This window comes from Agelaius tricolor, unplaced genomic scaffold (genome assembly GCF_023055355.1).
Source record: "Agelaius tricolor isolate 1412-34295 unplaced genomic scaffold, bAgeTri1.0.p SCAF_55, whole genome shotgun sequence".
Taxonomy (NCBI): Eukaryota; Metazoa; Chordata; class Aves; order Passeriformes; family Icteridae; genus Agelaius; species Agelaius tricolor.
The window spans coordinates 1,103,097-1,123,074 of record NW_027269315.1 but is presented as its reverse complement, the minus strand read 5'-3'; the positions used below and the strand labels follow the sequence as shown (position 1 = coordinate 1,123,074).

General features: G+C 60.0%; 1 protein-coding gene across 1 annotated transcript in view; it reads right to left on the bottom strand.

Moving 5' to 3' along the window:
- Positions 1-181: 181 nt before the first annotated feature.
- The window catches only part of POU6F1 (POU class 6 homeobox 1), a 33,762-nt gene continuing 13,965 nt past the window's right edge, over positions 182-19,978 (bottom strand). Inside the window, 10 exon segments of the mRNA XM_071456172.1 lie at positions 182-2,737; positions 4,520-4,691; positions 7,259-7,388; positions 7,990-8,229; positions 8,344-8,469; positions 10,220-10,301; positions 10,303-10,393; positions 12,133-12,358; positions 12,941-13,035; positions 15,516-15,684. Coding sequence (XP_071312273.1) covers positions 2,392-2,737; positions 4,520-4,691; positions 7,259-7,388; positions 7,990-8,229; positions 8,344-8,469; positions 10,220-10,301; positions 10,303-10,393; positions 12,133-12,358; positions 12,941-13,035; positions 15,516-15,684 — 1,677 coding nt within the window. The 3' untranslated portion in view covers positions 182-2,391.

Here is a 19,978-nt window from a genome sequence, read left to right as displayed (position 1 = left end):
GCGGCGGCGTGCGGCGCTGGGCTCTGTGAGGCGCTGGGCTGTGCGCGGCGCCTCCCGCGGAACCGCGGGTTCGAGTCCCGCTGCCGCCTCTGCCCGGCCACGGACGGGGGGGGGCGAAGAGGAGGAAGGACGGACCCCCCCCCGCGTCCTCCCAAATCCCGAAAAAAGGGGAAAGGAAAAGAAAAAAGAAAAATACTGTTTATTTCACACCACTACATCAAGTGCATCAGTCTGCCGCGGCCCCAGCGGGCGCCCCCGTGTCCCCCCCAATCTCTCAGGATAGGGGGAGCTGGGGAAGGGGCGCTGCCTCTGCTTTGGGGTTCACGCCCCCCAAACCCGGCGGAGATGTCCCCAAAATCCACCCACGGGACGTCCCCAAGGTGGGGGATCACCTCCAGAAGCCCCTCACGAGGTGGGGAACCCGCAACGTGGGGGTGACATAAATTTGGGGTCACCCCCGGAGAGCCGTAACATCGCCTCAGAAACACAGGAAAAAGGGCAAAACCCAGGAAAATGGAAATCGCTGATTTTGGGTGGGTGGGTGACTGACACTCGGGGGGGGTCTGTCACCATGTGTGTCACAGGTGGGGTCGTGTGTGAGAGGAGGGGGCACACACAGGCACAGGTGGGCACAGGTACAGGCACAGGGACAGAGGGACAGAATCCATGGCCAAAGGGGCAAATCCGTGGCCAAAGGGACAAATCCGTGGCCAAAGGGACAAAATCCATGGCCAAAGGGACAAATCCGTGGCCAAAGGGACAAAATCCAGTGGCCAAAGTGCTGATGGCTGGAGGTCAGGGGCTGTGATTGGTGGGACACACAGAGGGATTCCCAGTGCTCCAAATTCAGGGTGCTGAGGGCACAGGGGGTGGGCACGGGTACGGGCACAGCAGGGGTGGCTAAAGGGACAAAATCAGTGACCAAAGGGACAAAATCAGTGGCCGAAGGGCTGATGGCAGGTGGTCAGGGGGCAACTGTGACTGGGAACTGGGGTGTTCCCAGTACTCCCAGTTCAGAGCGTGTGGAAGACGTTGAATGTTGGACACAGGTCTGGGCTGGTGGACACAGGTGAGGGCCTGGACACAGGTACAGGTGTGCTGGACACAGGTATGGGCATGGTGGACACAGGGACAGGTGTGGTGCTGGAACCAGGTGGCAGAGGGACAGAACAGTGCCCAAAGTGCTGCTGGCAGGAGGCCGGGTGGACCAGGGGGCGCCCCCAGTTTAGGGCATGTGGGAATCGCTGAGGGGCAGGTGAGGGCCTGGACACAGGCACGGGTGTGGTGGGCACAGGTATGGGCATGGTGGACACAGGTGAGGGGACCTGGACACAGCTACAGATGTGCTGGACATGGGTACAGGCATCGTGGACACAGGTAAAGGTGTGCTGGACACAGGCACAGGTGTGGTGGACACAGGTACAGGTGTGGTGCTGGAACCAGGTGACACAGGTACAGGTGTGGTGCTGGAACCAGGTGACACAGGGACAGGTGTGGTGATGGAACATGTGACACAGGGACAGGTGTGCTGGACACAGGTATGGGCATGGTGGTGGCAGAGGGACAGGTGTGCTGGTGGAACCAGGTGACACAGGGACAGGTGTGTGATGGAACAGGTGACACAGGGACAGGTGTGGTAATGGAACAGGTGACACAGGGACAGGTGCAGTGACAGAACCAGGTGGCAGAGGGACAGAACAGTGCCCAAAGTGCTGCTGGCAGGAGCTGGGGTGGAGCTGAGGGCGCTCCCAGCACTCCCTGTTTAGGGCATGTGGGGTCGCTGAGGGGCAGAGTGAGGATGGACACAGGTCTGGGCACGATGGACATGGGTACAGGTGCGATGGGCACAGGCACAGGAGTGGTGGGACACGGGTACAGGTGTGATGGACACAGGCACAGGAGTGGTGGACAGGTAAAGGTGTGGTGGACACGGGTAAATGTGTGGTGGACACAGATCTGGGCTGGTGGACACAGGCACAGGTGTGCTGGACACAGGTGGATTCAGTACAGGTGTGGTGCTGGAACCAGGTGACACAGGGACAGGTGTGGTGCCAGAACCGGGTGGCAGAGGGACAGAACAGGGCCCAAAGTGCTGCTGGCAGGAGCCCGGGCAGACCCAGGGGTGCTCCCAGCGCCCCCAGCTCGGGGCACCGCTATTTGCAGAGGGGGCAGAGTGGGCATGGACACACATACGGGCATGGTGGACAGAGGGACAGGTGCGGTGACAGAACCGGGTGGCACAGGGACAGAACAGTGCCCAAAGTGCTGCTGGCGGGAGCCGGGGCGGAGCCGGGGGCGCTCCCAGCGCTCCCAGCCCGGCGCCCCGGGCGCTGCTGGAGGCGGTGCCGGTGCCGGTGTTGGCGGCGGGCAGAGCCGGGCCGGGCGCTGCCCTCAGGGCACATGGAACACGTTCAGCTTGCTGGTGTTCTTGAGGGTCTGGCGGCGGTTGCAGAACCACACCCGCACCACCTCTCGCTCGTAGCGCAGCTCCTGCGCGATGCGCGTTATCTCCGCGCCCGTGGGCAGCGCGTTGCGCTCGAAGTGCGCGTTGAGCGCCTCCAGCGCCTGCGGGGTGAAGGAGGTGCGGCGCTTGCGCTTCTTGCCCGGCTCTCCCCCCACGAACTCCAGCAGGTGCTGCTGCCCCTCGCGCTGCCGCTGCTCCGCCTCCCGCAGCCACTTCTCCAGCACCGGCTTCAGCTTCTGCGCGCTCTTGGGCGTGATGTCCAGCTTCTCGAACCTAAGGGGACATGGGGACACTCAGGGGACACTCAGGGGACACTCAGTGTGATGTCCAGCTTCTCGAACCTGCGGGGACACGGGGACACTCAGGGGACACTCAGTGTGATGTCCAGCTTCTCGAACCTGCGGGGACATGGGGACACTCAGGGGTCACTCAGCGTGATATCCAGCTTCTCGAACCTGCGGGGACATGGGGACACTCAGGGGACACTCAGGGGACACTCTGTGTGATGTCCAGCTTCTCGAACCTGCGGGGACACGGGGACATTCAGGGGACACTCAGGGGACACAGAGGGGATGTCCAGCTTCTCGAACCCGGGGACACAGGGGACACAGAGGGGACACTCAGAGGGGACATGGGGACACTCAGGGGACATTCAGGGACACTCACGGGGGACACAGGGGACACTGGGCAGGGATGTCTTGGGGCTGACATCCAGCTTGTCAAACCTGAGGGGATCTGGAGGCCACGGGAGACCCTCAGGGATGGGGGACAAGGCTGGGACTGGGGGTGACAGTGAGGGGAGAGCAACGCCCAGCACCCTCCTTGGCCCATTCCCTTCCCTTTCTTGTTTCCTCCTTGGCCCATTCCCTTCCCTTTCTTGTTTCCTCCTTGGCCCATTCCCTTCCCTTTCTTGTTTCCTCCTTTGCCCCATTTCCTTCCCTTTCTCTCACTTTCTTCCTTGTCCCATTCCCTTCCTTTCCTAATTTTCCTCCTTTGCCCATTTTCCCTTTTCTCACTTTCCTCCTTTGTCCACTCCCTTCCCTTTCTCACTTTCCTCCTTTGCCCATTTCCTTCCCTTTCTCTCAGTTTCCTCCTTGGCCCATTTTCCTCCTCTGTCCCATTTTCCCTTTTCTCACTTTCCCCCTTTGCCCATTTCCTTCCTTTTCTCATTTCCTCCTTGGCACATTCCCTTCTTTTTCTCTCAGTTTCCTCCTTTGTCCATTTTCCTTTTTCTCCACTTCCCCTCTCTCCCCCTCTCTTCCCTTTTCCAATTTTCCTTTTCCCCTCTTTCCCCATTCTCAACTTTTCCTCCTTTCCCAGACTTTTCCTCCTCTCCAATTTCCTCCTGTTTTCCTCCCATCCTCCACCTCTCCCTTCCCCCAGTTTTCCATCTTTTCCCCTTTCCTCCACCTGTCCCTGCCCCTGGGCCTGCCCCATGTGACTGTCCTGTCCCCTCACCTGCAGATGGCCCTGTCCCTGTCCCCCCAGGTGATATTACCTGTCCCCGTCCCTGTCCCTCAAAGTGACATTACCTGCAGGTGGCCCTGTCCCCTCAGGTGACATTACCTGCAGCTGTTCCTCTCCCCCAGGTGCCATTACCTGCAGCTGGCCCTGTCCCTGGCCTGTCCCCCCAGGTGATATTACCTGTCCCTGTCCCTGTCCCCCAGGTGCCATTACCTGCAGGTGTCCCTGTCCCTGTCCCCCAGGTGCCATTACCTGCAGATGTCCCCTCAGGTGCCATTACCTGCAGATGGCCCTGTCCCTGTCCCTGTCCCCCAGGTGCCATTACCTGCAGATGGCCCTGTCCCTGTCCCCCAGGTGCCATTACCTGCAGATGGCCCTGTCCCTGGCCCTCTCCCTGTCCCCATCCCCCCAGGTGCCATTACCTGCAGATGGCCCTGGCCGTGGCCCTGTCCCTGTCCCCCAGGTGCCATTACCTGCAGATGTCCCCTCAGGTGCCATTACCTGCAGATGGCCCTGTCCCTGTCCCTGTCCCCCAGGTGCCATTACCTGCAGATGGCCCTGTCCCTGTCCCTGTCCCCCAGGTGCCATTACCTGCAGATGGCAGACTGGCTGTAGGCAGGGCCCTCGGTGGCTGTCAGGGCCTGCCCCACCTGGGTCTGGGTCAGCCCCAGCGAGAGGCGCCGCAGTTTGAAGTTCTTGGCGAATTCCCGGATTTCCTCCAGGTTGATCCCGTCCTCCTCCGTGCTGGGTGGGGCAGGGGGCTCTGGGGGGCACGGGGGGGGGGTGAGCGCTGGGGCTGGGGACCCCAGAGCCTGCAGTGCCCAGGGGAACCTGCCCAGGGACCCAGAGCCCACTGTGCCCCCATATCCCAGAGCCCACTCTGCCCGGGGGACCCAGAGCTCACTGTGCCCAGGGGCACCTGCCCAGGGACCCAGAGCCTGCAGTGCCCCAATATCCCAGAGCCTGCAGTGCCCAGGGGACCCCAGAGCCTGCAGTGCCCAGCGACCCAGAACCTGCAGTGCCCAGGGACCCAGAGCCCACTGTGCCCATGAATCCAGAGCCTGCAGTGCCCAGGGACCCCAGACCCTGCAGTGCCCCCATGACCCAGAGCCTGCAGTGCCCAGGGACCCCAGACCCTGCAGTGCCCCCATATCCCAGAGCCCACCGTGCCCAGGGACCCCAGAGCCTGCAGTGCCGCCATATCCCAGAGCCCGCTGTGCCCCCATATCCCAGAGCCTGCAGTGCCCAGAGCCTGTTGTGCCCAGGGGAACCTGCCAAGGGACCCAGAGCCTGCAGTGCCCCCAGATCCCAGCGCCCACTGTGCCCGCGAACCCCAGAGCCTGCAGTGCCCCCGGATCCCAGAGCCTGCAGTGCCCAGGGACCCAGCCCACTGTGCCTGGGGACCCAGAGCCCACCGTGCCCATGAACCCAGAGCCTGCAGTGCCCAGGGACCCCAGAGCCTGCAGTGCCCAGGGACCCCAGAGCCTGCAGTGCCCCCATATCCCAGAGCCTGCTGTGCCCGGGGACAGGGCCTGCTGTGCCAAGGGACCCCAGACCCTGCAGTGCCCAGGGGAACTCAGAGCCCACTGTGGCCAGGGACCCCAGACCCTGCAGTGCCCCCATATCCCAGAGCTTGCAGTGCCCCCAGATCCCAGAGCCTGTTGTGCCCAGGGACCCCAGAGCCCACCGTGCCCGGGGACCCCAGAGCCTGCAGTGCCCCCATATCCCAGAGCCCACCGTGTCCAGGGGAACTCAGAGCCCGCTGTGCCCCCATATCCCAGAGCCCGCTGTGCCTGGGGACCCAGAGCCTGTTGTGCCCAGAGCCTGCTGTGCCCAGGGGAACCTGCCCAGGGATCCCAGAGCCTGCAGTGCCCCCAGATCCCAGAGCCCACTGTGCCTGGGGACCCAGAGCCTGCAGTGCCCATGAACCCAGAGCCTGCAGTGCCCCCATATCCCAGAGCCTGCAGTGCCCAGGGATCCCAGAGCCTGCAGTGCCCCCATATCCCAGAGCCTGCAGTGCCCCCATATCCCAGAGCCTGTTGTGCCCAGGGACAGGGCCTGCTGTGCCCAGGGACCCCAGAGCCTGCAGTGCCCAGGGGAACTCAGAGCCCACTGTGCCTGGGGACCCAGAGCCTGCAGTGCCCAGGGACCCCAGCCCCTGTTATCCCTTTTTCCCTGGACCCCAGACCCAGCGCTCCCTCCTCCCAGTGGTTCCCTGACTCTGATTATCCCAGAAAACCCCAGTCCCTGTTATCCCTCTTCCTATTTCCCTGTTATCCCCTTTCCCTGTCCCTGTTATCCCTCTTCCCAGTCCCCTTATCCCCCTTCCCAGTTCCCCTTATTCCTCTGCCCAGGAACCCCAGACCCTTTATCTCAGGCCCCATTATCCCTTTTTCCCATAGTCCCTCTTATCTCTGCCCAGGGATCCCAGACTTTGTTATTTCTCTTCCCAACACTTTCCAGGGGAAAGTCCCTGTTAATCCCAGAGAACCCCAGTCCCTGTTACCCCTCTTCCCAGTTCCCGTTATTCCTCTGCCCAGGGATCCCAAACCCCTCAGCCCAGACCCCCGTTATCCCTTTTCCCACACTCCCTCTTATCTCCTCCCCCAGTTCTTCTTATCTCCTCCCACACTTTGTTATTTCTCTTCCCAGGGATCCCACACTCTGATATCTCTCTTCCCAACACTTTCCAGACCCCACTATTACCAGGGGACCGCAGTCCCTGTTATTCCTCCTCCCAGGGACCCCAGACCCCCTTATTCCTCCTCCCAGGGACCCCAGACCCCATTATCCCTCCTCTCACCCCATTATTCCTCCTTCCAAGGACCCCAGACCCCATTATCCCTCTCCCCACATGGCAGGATCCCAGTTCCTGCCATGCCCCTTCCCACTATTCCCCTTGAGCCCCTGTGCCAGCCATGCCAGCCCCTGCCATCCCTGTCCTCCCAGTGCTCCCTGTCCCCCCAGTGCCCCCAGTACTCCCAGTACTCCCTTTGCTCCCAGTGCTCCCTGTCCTCCCAGCGCTCCCAGTGCTCCCAGTGGCCCCAGTGCTCCCAGTGCCCCCTGTCCCCCCAGTTCCGCCAGTGCTCCCAGTGCTCCCAGTGCCCCCAGTGCTCCCAGTCCCCCCAGTCTCCCCCACTGCCCCCGGTGCTCCCAGTCCCCTCAGTCCCCCCAGTGTCCCCCCAGTGCCCCCAATGCCCCTAGCACTCACTGTCCCCCCAGTGCCCCCAGTGCTCCCAGTCCCCTCAGTCCCCCCAGTCCCCCTCAGTCCCCCCAGTGCTCCCAGTCCCCCCCAGTCCCCCCAGTGCTCCCGGTGCCCCCAGCACTCACTGGCCACCAGCTGGCTCACGGTTGGGGTCTCGGAGCCCGGGACGGGCCCCGGCGATGGCGGCACCGACACCTTGGGCACGGCCGGGGGGCTCGGCCCCACCCCCGCCGGGGCCGGCTGGATGGGCTGGACCTGGGGGGGGCGACATGGGCGGGGCTGGGAGGGACCCAGGGGTGACGGGGGGGGGACTGGGGGTCACCTGAGGGGACCACGGGTGACCTGGGAGGGACCGGAGGTCACCTGGAGGGACCGGGGTGACAGGGGGGGACCTGGGGGGGGGCCTGGGGGACCCAGGGGTCACCTATGGGGGGGGGGGGGGTTGGGGGACGTGGGGGTGACCGGGGGGGGGGGGGGCCCGGGGGTGGCCTGGGGGTAACTTGAGGAGGACCCGAAAGTGACTTTGGGGGTCACCTGGGGGGGACCTGGGGAGAGGGGGGATGACCGGGGGGGGATCCGGAGGTGACCTGGGGGTGACGTGGGGGTGACAGGAGGGCCTGGGGGGGACCCAGGGGTGACCTGGGGGGGACCCTGCCTCGGGGGGCTCAGGGAGCTCAGGGGTGACTCAGAGTGAGTCGGGGGTCTCGGGGTGACTCGGGGGGGGGGGGCTCAGGGGGTCTTGGGGTGACTCGGGGGGCTCAGGGTGACTCGGAGGGTCTCGGGGTGAGTCGGGAGCACTCAGGGGGTCTCGGGGTGACTCGGGGGGGGCTCAGGGTGACTCGGGGTGCGGCCTCACCTCGCTCTTGATGGGGGGCTCAGCTGGGCCGTTTTTCTTGCCGGGGGCGGGCGCGGGGGGGGCGGTGGCCAGCGCGGCCCCCGTGGCCAGCGTGGCCCCCAGCGTGGCGATCACCTGGCCCTGCGCGTTCAGCAGCAGCTGCGGGGTCACCGCTGTCACCTGCAGGCTGGGCGGGGCCGGCGCGGGGGCGGCCGCGGCCACCCCGGGGGGGGCCACGACCCACGGCAGGGTCCCGATCACCTGGGGGGGGACACAGCGCTGGGGGACCCCGAAACCCCCGCCCCGAGGGGGGGACACGGCCCCAGGTGTGGCAGCCCCGGGGGGGTACGGGCAGGGGACCCCGCCCCGCGGTACCTGGCCCTGCGTGGTGCTCAGGAGCTGCCCCGGGATCCCCTGGACGCTGGGGAGGGGGGTGGCGATCACGGGGGGGGCGCTGAGGGACCCCAGGATCTGCGGCTGCGCCCCCAGAGCCGCCGTGAGCTGCGGGATGGAAACGGGGTCAGAGCTGGGATAGCGGGGGCACCGGGACCCCCGGGGGGCGTCCCCCCCTCCCTGTGGCCGCTGGAGTCCCTGGGGGTCCCTAAATCCATAAATCCCCAAATCCACAAATCCATAAATCCCTAAATCCATAAATCCCTAAATCCATCTGCTGGGAGCTGCCCAAAGCAGAGTTACAGCTTGGGATGGGGAAACTGAGGCAGGGATTGAGTTCAGAGGAACGGAGGCTGAAATCCTGCCTGGGGAAACTGAGGCAGGGACTGAATTCAGGGAAACTGAGGCAGGGATCCTCTCTAGGAACACTGAAGTCACAATCTGCCATGTGGAAACAGAGGGGGATCCTGCCTGGGGAAACTGAGGCAGGGATCTTGTTCTGGGCCCCAGGGCTGGGATCCTGCCTGGGGAAACTGAGGCTGGGTTCCTGCACAGGGAAACTGAGGCAGGGATCTCATTCTTGGAAATAGGGGCTGGGATCCTGCCTGGGGAAACTGAGGCAAGGATCTCAGTCTTGGAAATGGGGGCTCAGATCCTGCCTGGGGAAACTGAGGCAGGGATCTTGCATGTAAAACCAGGCTGGGATCCTGCCTGGGGAAACTGAGGCAGGGATTCTGCACGGGGAAACTGAGGCAGGGATTATGTTCAGGGAAACTGAGGCAGGGATCCTGCTCTGGAACACGGGGTCTGGAATCCTCCTTGGGGAAACTGAGGCAGGGATCCTGCACAGGGACACTGAGGTCACAAACTGCCATGTGGAAACAGAGGGGGATCCTGCCTGGGGAAACTGAGGCAGGGATCTTGCATGTAAAACCAGGCTGGGATCCTGCACAGGGAAACTGAGGCAGGGATCCCACTGGGGGAACTGAGGCTGGAATCTTATACTGGGAAACTGAGGCAGGGATCCTCCCTAGGGCCATGTGGAAAGTGAGAGTGGGACCCTGCTTAGGGAAACTGAGGCTGGGATCTTGTTCTTGGAAATGGGAGCTGGAATCCTCCCTGGGGAAACTGGGGCTGGGATCTTATCCTGGGAAAATGAGACCAGAATCCTGCTTGGGGAAACTGAGGCTGGGATCCCACCTGGGAAGTGGACTGGGATCTTCTCCTGGGGAAACTGAGGCAGAGATTCTGTTCTGGGACATGGTGGTTGGAACCCTGCCTGGGGAAACTGAGGCTGGGTTCCTGTTCTTGGGAAACTGAGGCAGGGATCCTGCACAGGGAAACTGAGGCAGGGACCCTGCACAGGGAAAGTGAGGCAGGGACCCTGTTCTTGGGAAACTGAGGCTGGGATCCTGCTTGGGGAAACTGAGGCAGGGATCCTGCTTGGGGAAACTGAGGCTGGGATCCTGCACAGGGAAACTGAGGCAGGGACCCTGTTCTTGGGAAACTGAGGCTGGGATCCTGCTTGGGGAAACTGAGGCAGGGATCCTGCTTGGGGAAACTGAGGCTGGGATCCTGCACAGGGAAACTGAGGCAGGGATCCTGTTCTTGGGAAACTGAGGCAGGGATCCTGCACAGGGAAACTGAGGCAGGGATCCTGTTCTTGGGAAACTGAGGCAGGGATCCTGCACAGGGAAACTGAGGCCGGGATCCTGCCTGGGGAAACTGAGGCTGAGATCTCGTTCTGGGCCTCGGGGCCGGGATCCTGCCTGGGGAAACTGAGGCACGGCCCGGGCCCCGCCATTCCCGGGGCTCCCCGCGGCCCCTGAGCCCGGCCTGGGCTGGGCTCGCTCCTTACTATGCCGGGGTTAAAGGCCAGTCCGGCGATCTGGGGCTGGACGGACACCGGGGGCTCCTTTGGGGGGGTGGGCGCCGGGGGGGGGCTGGGGCAGCAGCGGGGGCTGCCCCGGGGGCGGCCGCGGCGCCGGGACCGCCGGGACGGCCGGGACGGCGGGGCTGAGCACGGCGGCGGCTGCGGAGAGACGGAGACACCGTCAGTGGCCGGCGGCGGCACCGCCACAACGCGCCCGTGTCCCCCCGCCCCATCCCCGGGTGTCCCCTCCCTCCCGGGGGTCTCACCTACAGCCGGGGCTGCTGCCCGGGCAGCCCGAAATGTCCCCGACACACCTGGCACAGGTGCACGGTCCCTAAAGCCACCCCGAGCTGCGGTCGGTCCCTCCCCGTCCCCACCTGAAGGGCTCCAGCCTCGCCTGCTGCGGGGGGGTAACACCTGGAACCCCAAATCTGCACCTGGAGCCCCAAATCTGCACCTGGAGCTGCACCTGGAGCTCCAAATCTGCACCTGTAGCTCCAAATCTGCACCTGGAGCTACACCTGGAGCCCCAAATCTGCCCCTGCAATCCCACATCTGCACTTGGAACTACACCTGGAACCCCAAATCTGCACCTGGAGCTGCACCTGGAGCTACACCTGGAGCCCCAAATCTGCACCTGGAGCTACACCTGGAGCCCCAAATCTGCACCTGCAGCTCCAAATCTGCACCTGGAGCCCCAAATCTGCACCTGGAGCCACACCTGGAGCCACAAATCTGCACCTGAAGCCCCAAATCTGCCCCTGCAATCCCAAATCTGCACTTGGAACTACACCTGGAACCCCAAATCTGCACCTGGAGCTGCACCTGGAGCTACACCTGGAGCCCCAAATCTGCACCTGGAGCTACACCTGGAGCCCCAAATCTGCACCTGAAGCCCCAAATCTGCCCCTGCAATCCCAAATCTGCACTTGGAACTACACCTGGAGCTCCAAATCTGCACCTGGAGCCCCACCTGGAACTCCAAATCTGCACCTTGAGCTCCAAATCTACACCAAGTGCGACACCTGGAGCCCCAAATCTACCTGGATCTCACCTGTTGCAAGCACATGCCACACCTGGAGCTCCAAATCTACACCAGGTGTCACACCTGGAGCCCCAAAGCTGCACCTTCAGTACTCAAATTGCCCAAGCCCATTCAGCTCCCATGCAGCCACACCTGGAGCCCTAAATTTACACCAGGTGCCACTTCTAGAGCCCCAAATCTACACCTTGATACTCAAATCCCCCAAATCCAAGCCCACTGGGCTCCTTAAGCTGCATCCACACCTGGAGTCCCAAATCTACACCAGGTGCCTCACCTGGAGCCCCAAATCTACACCAGGTGCCACATGTGGAGCCCCAAGTCTGCATCAGGTGCCACAGGTGGAGCCTCAAAGCTGCACCTCCGATACTCAAATCCCCCAAGCCCATGCAGCTTCTGCAGCCACACCTGGAGCCCCAAATCTACACCAGGTGCCACTTCTAGAGCCCCAAATCTACACCAGGTGCTACACCAGGAGTCCCAAATCTATACCAGGTGCCACATCTGGAACCCCAAATCTACACCAGGTGCCACTTCTAGAGCCCCAAATCTACACGAGGTGCTACACCTGGAGCCCCAAATCTACACCAGGTGCCACACCTGGAACCCCAAATCTACACCAGGTGCCACTTCTAGAGCCCCAAATCTACACCAGGTGCCACACCTGGAGTCCCAAATCTACACCTTGATACTCAAATCCCCCAAATCCAAGCCCACTGGGCTCCTTAAGCTGCATCCACACCTGGAGCCCCAGATCGACCCCAGGTTTCACCTGGAGCCCCAGCTCTGCCCTCTGCTCTCCTCTCAGCTCCCCGGTGCCGGTGCCGGCGGGCGGGGCGGGGTTACCTGCGGTTACCTGTGAGATTGGCTACGGGCGGTTTGAAAATCGCCCCCGCAGGTGCCGCCGGCGTCAGTCCCGGGAGCGCGGCGAGCGTTGCTGTGGGAATTGTCACCAGGGCCAGCGCCTGCTGGCCTGTCACCTGACCTGCAATACTGATGGGGATAAGAAGAGGTTGAGTAACTGTCCCTGCCGGAACCATTACTCCTGTCACACCTGTGGCTAAGCTTTCCTGAGCCAACACCTGCGGAGATAAATGAGATTTGAAAGAGAAACACAAATCAACGCCCTGCTCAGCATCAGGGAAACCCCCGCGGGGCCCCCCCGCCCCGCCTGGGACACCCCTCTGGGGAGGGGGCAAAGGGGGAACTGCCCGGGGAATCCCTCTGGGGGAGGGGGCAAAGGGGGAGCCCCCCTGAACTGGGAACCCCTGGGGGAACCGGGGGGGGCTCCCTGGTGAACCTCTGGGGGCTGGGGAAGGTAAAGGGGGAGCCCCCCTGAACTGGGAACCCCTCTCCGTGGGGAGATGGGGGAGCTCTGTGAACTGGGGGACACTGGGGGGCTGTGGAGGAGCCCCTCTGGAGGGGATTAAGGGGTCTCCCCATTACTGCTGACCCCGCTCTGTGGGGATAGGGGGGGGGGCAGAGAGGGGATCCCCTTTACCTCGGGGACCCCCCTAGCTCAGAACCCCTTCTCCATAGGGACACAAGGGGCACCAGGGGCCTCCCTTCCCGCCCAGGTCTGCGCGGGGGGACAAAAGGGCTCCCCCTTACCTGACCCCCTCCCCGGGGTCCCCCCTGGCCCCGCAGCCCCGGGGGACAGTTACCTGTGGCGTGGCCTGCACGGCCAGGTGTGTCACGCCGGGCTGGCTCGGGGCGGGGCTCGAGGCCACCGGCGTGGGCGATGCTGCTTTGGCTTTCCCTGGGGGAGAACAGGTGCGGGTGAGAGGGAGACACCCAAACTCTGCACAGCCTCCCCCAGGTGTCCTCAGGTGCGCTCAGAGCCCGGGGAGGGGACGCAGGAGGGGCAGGGACCCGGGCCAGCCGCAGTGAGACCAGGGCGGTGACAGCCACCATCCCCCGGGGGTGGCTTCCTCCTGCCCCGGCAGGAGAGAGGATGGGACAGCGGACAGGGGACAGGCGCGTGTCCTGCCGGATTTGGGGCGCTGGCCAGCAAGCAGCGAGGAATAAAGCGGGATCTCCCCAAAACGAGAGCGGCCGGGGGGAGGACCCACAGCCCAGGTGACACAAGCCAGACACCGCCTTGGCTCCCAGGGATGGAACTGGGAATGATCCCGGAGGGAGAGACCCGGGAGAACCGTCCGGAATGATCCCGGGAGGGAGAAACCCGGGGGGAAACGATCCAGGGAAGGAGAGACCCAGGGAACTGCTGGGAACGATCCCGGGATGGGAGAGACACGAGGCGGGGGCCACGGGGAATGATCCCAGGAATGCGAGACCCAGGGGGTACCGGGAATGATCCCAGGAGGAAAAGACCCAGGGGAACCGGGAACGATCCCGGGAAGGAGAGACCCAGGGGGAACCGGGAACGATCCCGAAAGAGACCCGGGGGGAACGATCCAGGGAAGGAGGACCCGGGGGAACTGCCGGGAACGATCTCAGGAACGAGAGACCCGGGGGGAACCGGGAACGATCCCGGGAATGGGAGAGACCCGGGGGGGACCGGGAATGATCCCGGGAATGGGAGAGACTCGGGGGGAACCGGGAACGATCCCAGGAGGGAAAGACCCGGGGGGAACCGGGAACGATCCCAGGAGGGAAAGACGCGGGAGGAACTGCTGGGAACGATCCCAGGAATAGGAGAGACCTGGGGGGAACCGGGAACGATCCCGGGAATAGGAGAGACCCGAGAGGCACCGGGAATGATCCCGGGAATGGGAGACCCGGGGGGAACCGGGAACGATCCCGGGAATGGGAGAGACCCGGGTGAGACATAAACTTTAAGGAATTTGGAGATTTTAGAGGAGCTAAGATTTTAGTTAGAGATAAGCTTAATTGGAGCTAATTAAAATAAATGGGTAGGCCTTGATGAAGTTAAGAGTTCGTAGTTAACTAATAATTGATTGCTTGTCAGCACAATGTTTGGTTAGCTGGGTTTATAATGGAGAATATAGAAACTGATAAATGGCTTTTAGGGACATCAGACAATTGTAGGGCTCCTCTGTTCTGAAACCAATTGAAGATGGGAATGGGAGTTCTACCAAGGGTTCATTTGTCAGATTTGCATTGAAAGGGTAGAAAGGTCAGAATGAGGAAGACTTCGTTTACTTCCTCATTTTGGGACCCCTCCCCATGAAAGGGACCCCATTTCAAGGGACAAACTGCACATGCTTAATGGCTTTTGAACTAATTACCATAGGAAGAGGGGAATGGGATGTACCAAAGTTATGAATATGCATTTATATTTGGGGTATTCAATACTTGTATAGATAAAAGGACTCTGTAATCACCTGTAAATTGCAGTGTGTATTTGGCAGTTATCCCACAATAAGCATCCACTTTCTAACTCTAAACTGTTAGAGAGTTTTTGGATATTGGTGCTAGATCAATACCCATATTGGGAATGGGATGTACCAAAGTTATGAATAAGTATTTGTATTTTGGGTATTCAATACTTGTATTGAATTGACATCTATGGATATCAAAATCCATAGATTTTGGATATCAAAATCCAGTGATCAATATCCATATTGGGAATGGGATGTACCAAAGTTATGAATATACATTTTTATTTTGGGTGTTCAATATTTGTATAGATAAAAGGACTCTGTGATCATCTGTAAATTGCAGTGTGTATTTGGGAGTTATCCCACAATAAACATCCACTTTCTAACTCCAAACTCTTGGAGAGTTTTTGGATATTGGTGCTAGATCAATACCCATATTGGGATTGGGATGTATCAAAATTATCAATAAGTGTTTGTATTTTGGGTATTCCATACTTGTATAAACAAAAGGACTCTGTGATCACCTGTAAATTGCAGTGTGTATTTGGGAGTTATCCCACAATAAACATCCACTTTCTAACTCTAAACTGTCAGAGAGTTTTTGTCCGTCACAGTTGGATATCGGTACTAGATCAAAATCCATATTTGTAATAAATCACGGGGAACTGCTGGGAACGATCCCGGGAATGGGAGAGACTCGGGGGGAACGATCCAGGGGAGACCTGGGGAACCGGAACGATCCGGGGAATGGGAGACCCAGGGGAACCGGGAATGATCCCGGGAATGGGAGAGACTCGGGGTAACCGGGAATGATCCCGGGAATGGGAGACTCGGGGGGAACCGGGAACGATCCCGGGAAGGGAAGGGAAGGGAAGGGAAGGGAAGGGAAGGGAAGGGAAGGGAAGGGAAGGGAAGGGAAGGGGGGGTCTCTCACCTGCCGCCTCCCCGCCGGACGAGCTCGGGGCGCTGGCGGGAGCGTCCTCCACACCTGGGGGCCCCCCCTGTGCCGGGGACCCCCCCGCTCCCTCCCCGGCCGTTTTGGGGTCCCCATCCACCCCCACCTCCAGCACCCGGATGGTCTCGTGGCTGGACATGACAATAACCTGCAAACGAACCCCAAAATTAGCTCCGGGTGCGTCACCCCCGGCCGTGCCCCCGGGGCCCCCCTGCCTCCCTGGTTTTGGGGTGCAGAGCCCACTTGGACCCCAGAGGAGCGAGGAACGGGTGGGGGAGTCCCAGCCCCCCAACACCTCAGAGCTTTGCTGGCAGCACCCCAACTCCAGGGGCACCCCCGGCTGACACCTGGGGCAGATGAAACGCTGCCCGTGGCACCCCCAAATTCACAGCACCCCCACACCTAAAGCACGCCCTTACCTGCAGCACCCCCAAACCTACAGAAAACCTCCACAGCTGCAGCACCCCCAGACAGAACCGGCACCCCAAACCAGAACCGGCACCCCCAAACCTACAGCAAAACCTCCACAGCTGCAACACCCCCAGACAGAACCGGCACCCCCAAACCAGAACCGGCATCCCCAAACCAGAACGGGCACCCCCAAACCTACAACAAAACCTCCACAGCTGCAACACCCCCAGACAGAACCGGCACCTCCAAACAGAACCGGCACCCCCAAACCTACAGCAAAACCTCCACAGCTGCAACACCCCCAAAACAGAACCAGCGCCCCCAAACAGAACCAGCACCTCCTGAACAGAGCCAGCACCCCCACACAGAACCGGCACCCCCTGAACAGAACCGGCACCCCCAAACAGAACCGGCACCCCAAAACAGAACCAGCGCCCCCAAACAGAACCGGCACCCCCAAACAGAACCAGCGCCCCCTGAACAGAACCAGCGCCCCCAAACAGAACCAGCACCCCCAAACAGAGCCGGCACCCCCAAAACAGAACCAGCACCCCCGAAACAGAACCGGCACCCCAAACCTAAATCACCCCAAACCCACAGAGCTCCTGCTGCACACCCGCAGCCCCCCCGGGCCGTGCCCCCGCACCTGCAGGAGCGTGGCAGGGACAGGAACGCACACGGTGAGGGACCCGAAGCCCGCTGCCATGGCCGGGAGCGGGGGAGGCATCGCCGGGCTCTGAGCCGAGAGGAGCAGCCCGGGCGGGAGGGAGCCGGCTCCTTATCCCGGCCGCCAGAGCTGCTGCTATCAGCGGCTCCTGCCCTGCACGGCGGCCACAGCGCCGCACACACACCCACCCCCGGGCCCTGGGACGGGCCCTGTCCCAGAGACCACCCCCAGTCCCAGGGACATCCCCAGTCCTGAGGGACATCCCCAGTTCCAGGGACATCCCCAGTCCTGAGGGATGTTCCCAGTCCCAAAGGACATTCCCAGTCCTGAGGGATGTTCCCAGTCCCAGGGACATCCCCAGTCCCAAAGGACATCCCCAGTCCCAAAGGACATTCCCAGTCCCAGGGACATCCCCAGTCCTGAGGGACATTCCCAGTCCCAGGAATGTTCCCAGTCCCAAAGGACATTCCCAGTCCCAAAGGACATTCCCAGTCCCAGAGACATTCCCAATCTCTGGGACATTCCCAGTCCCAAAGGACATCCCCAGTTCTAAGGGACGTTCCCAGTCCCAGGGACATCCCCAGTCCCAGGGACATCCCCAGTCCTGAGGGACATCCCCAGTCCCAGGATGTCCCCACTGGCCCAGCCCCTCATTTGGAGTGGGGGGTCCCAGCAGGGCCAGAAGCAGCAGAGCCCCCAAAGTGCCCCCAGACTCATTTCTGGGCCCTCCCCAAGAACTGGGGGTGATCCCGGTGTTACATCAGAGGGGGCAAAACTTCCCCCAGGAACTTCCTGGGTGTTCCTTCCCCCTTCCCTTCCCTTCCCTTCCCTTCCCTTCCCTTCCCTTCCCTTCCCTTCCCTTCTAAATACATATTATATCAGCTTTATACAAATTTTAAGATTAATGCTATATGTATATTAAAGTTATATATTAATATAATTGTATTAATATATTAATATAATATTAAATATTAACTTTTTTCTGTTGTTAACTAAACTTAGACACAGTAGTGAAATAGCTGATACAGTTATTGTGAAAAATGCAAATTATAATAATATAATATATAATATAATAATAATATAATAATAAATATGCAAATATTAAAATGATTATTATATATGTTATGTTGGAAAGTTATGCTGTATTCATCTCTTTTAAGTAGTGTAGTAAACACAGGTCTTAAGCTATAGCATAATATTAAAATAGAAAATATGTAATGTAAGATACTTTTTGCAACTAGCTCAAGGAATGGAAAAGATAATCAAGGAATTCTTCACATTGTCCTATCTGGATAGAGATAACAGCACAGACACCAAAATCCCCACACACGAATTATTGCTCCTTATCAGGACAGCTCAGACTGCGAGGAACCAAGGCTGATTTACAAGATGGGGGGGAAGCTAAAATGAAGCAGAAACACCCTGGTGTGAAAGGAATGTTTGAATCATGCATGAGATCTATGAATATGCTATAGGTTATTGGGTTATTGCTTTTGAGGGTTAATCCTTTGGTAGCAAGGGGTGCTTTGGGGCACAGTGCAAAGCACCTGGACATCCACAATTCTTTGCTTTTTATTGTCTTTTATTGTCCTAACTTTGATTGTCCAAATTCTTATTGTCCTAATTTTTATTACTATTTTCATTACGAAACTCATTAAACTTCTAAACTCATTCATTAAACTTCTAAAATTTTAACACAAGTGGTCAGCGAGGGTCCCTTGCATGTGGTCAGTGGTCAGTGAGGGTCCCTCAGGTGGGCTGCAGTGGTCAGTGAGGGTCCCTTGGATGTGGTCAGTGGTCAGTGAGGTCAGTGAGGGTCTCAGATGGGTGCAGTGGTCAGTGGTCAGTGGTCAATGGTCAGTGAGGGTCACACAGATGTGGTCAGTGGTCAGTGAGGGTCCCTGGGGTGGGGTGCAGTGGTCAGTGAGGGTCTCAGAAGGGGTCAGTGGTCATTGAGGGTCTCAGATGGGGTGCAGTGGTCAGTGGTCAGTGAGGTCAGTGAGGGTCTCAGATGGGGTGCAGTGGTCAGTGGTCAGTGAGGTCAGTGAGGGTCTCAGATGGGGTCAGTGGTCAATGAGGGTCTCAGATGGGGTCAGTGGTCAGGGGTCAGTGGTCAGTGAGGTCAGTGAGGGTACCTTGGATATGGTCAGTGGTCAGTGAGGTCAGTGAGGGTCCCTGGGGTGGGGTGCAATGGTCAGTGGGGGTCTCAGATGGGGTCAGTGGTCAGTGAGGGTCTCGGATGGGGTCAGTGGTCAGTGGTCAGTGGGGTCAGTGCTGGTGTTGGGGTCCCCACTGGTGTCACCCAGGTCTCTGTGGGGTTCCCTCTGGCACCAAGCCCAGCTGACCCTCAGGGAGGTGACACTGACCCTGGGTGGGGACTGAGGGTGGCACCCCGAGGGTCACTCAGGGCTCACTGTCCCTCACTGAGGGTGGCACCCCGAGGGTCACCCAGGGCCCACTCTCCCCTCATTGAGGGTGGCACCCGAGGGTCACTCAGTGCCCACTGTCCCCTCACTGAGGGTGGCACCCCGAGGGTCACTCACTGTCCCTCCCTGAGGGTGGCACCCCGAGGGTCACTCAGGGCTCACTGTCCCCTCACTGAGGGTGGCACCCCGAGGGTCACCCAGGGCTCACTGTCCCCTCACTGAGGGTGGCACCCGAGGGTCACCCAGGGCTCACTGTCCCCTGTCACCAAGGTCGCTTTTCCCCTCTGGCTCTGACCATTCCTGACCCCCCGAGGGTGGTGGGGCTGCAATTCCCGCAGGACAGACCTGGCACAGGAGGGCAGTGCTGGAGTAGGGCAGCACAAAAAGAGGGAAATTCACAATTCCTGAAGGGAAAGGACGAGATTTCCACAGCTCCTTGGGCACTGGGGGGTCTCACCCTCCCAGACCCACCAGGGCTGACCAGTTTGACCAGTTCTGAGTGGGAGGGCACTGGCTTTGATGGGAAAGCTCCCAGGTTACCCCAGGATTTGGGGTGGCCACTCCAGCAATGCCAGAATTTCACCCTGCAGCTGCCAGAGCAGAAAATGAGCTGGGAATTCCATCAGCCCGCAGCTGATTTTTCCTTTTCCTGCTTGTCAATAACCTGGGTTAAATTTTCCCTTTTCTAGGACCTGATTGAGCTGTTTGGGACCAATGAGACTTTTAAGTGTCCCCAAAAGAACTGTCTCTATTATCAATTTAATAATTTTAGTAATTTTTATTGTGAGCAGCTTGTTGGGCAACTAAATATTGCTAGAATTATCTAGAGCAGACTATTTAATCTGCTGTCAGTTTGGGGGGTTTTTTTGCTAAGTTGATTTGTCTTTTTTTACTGGAAATAAAAAGAATGGTGTGGAAAAAGCTTTTATTTTTCTCTT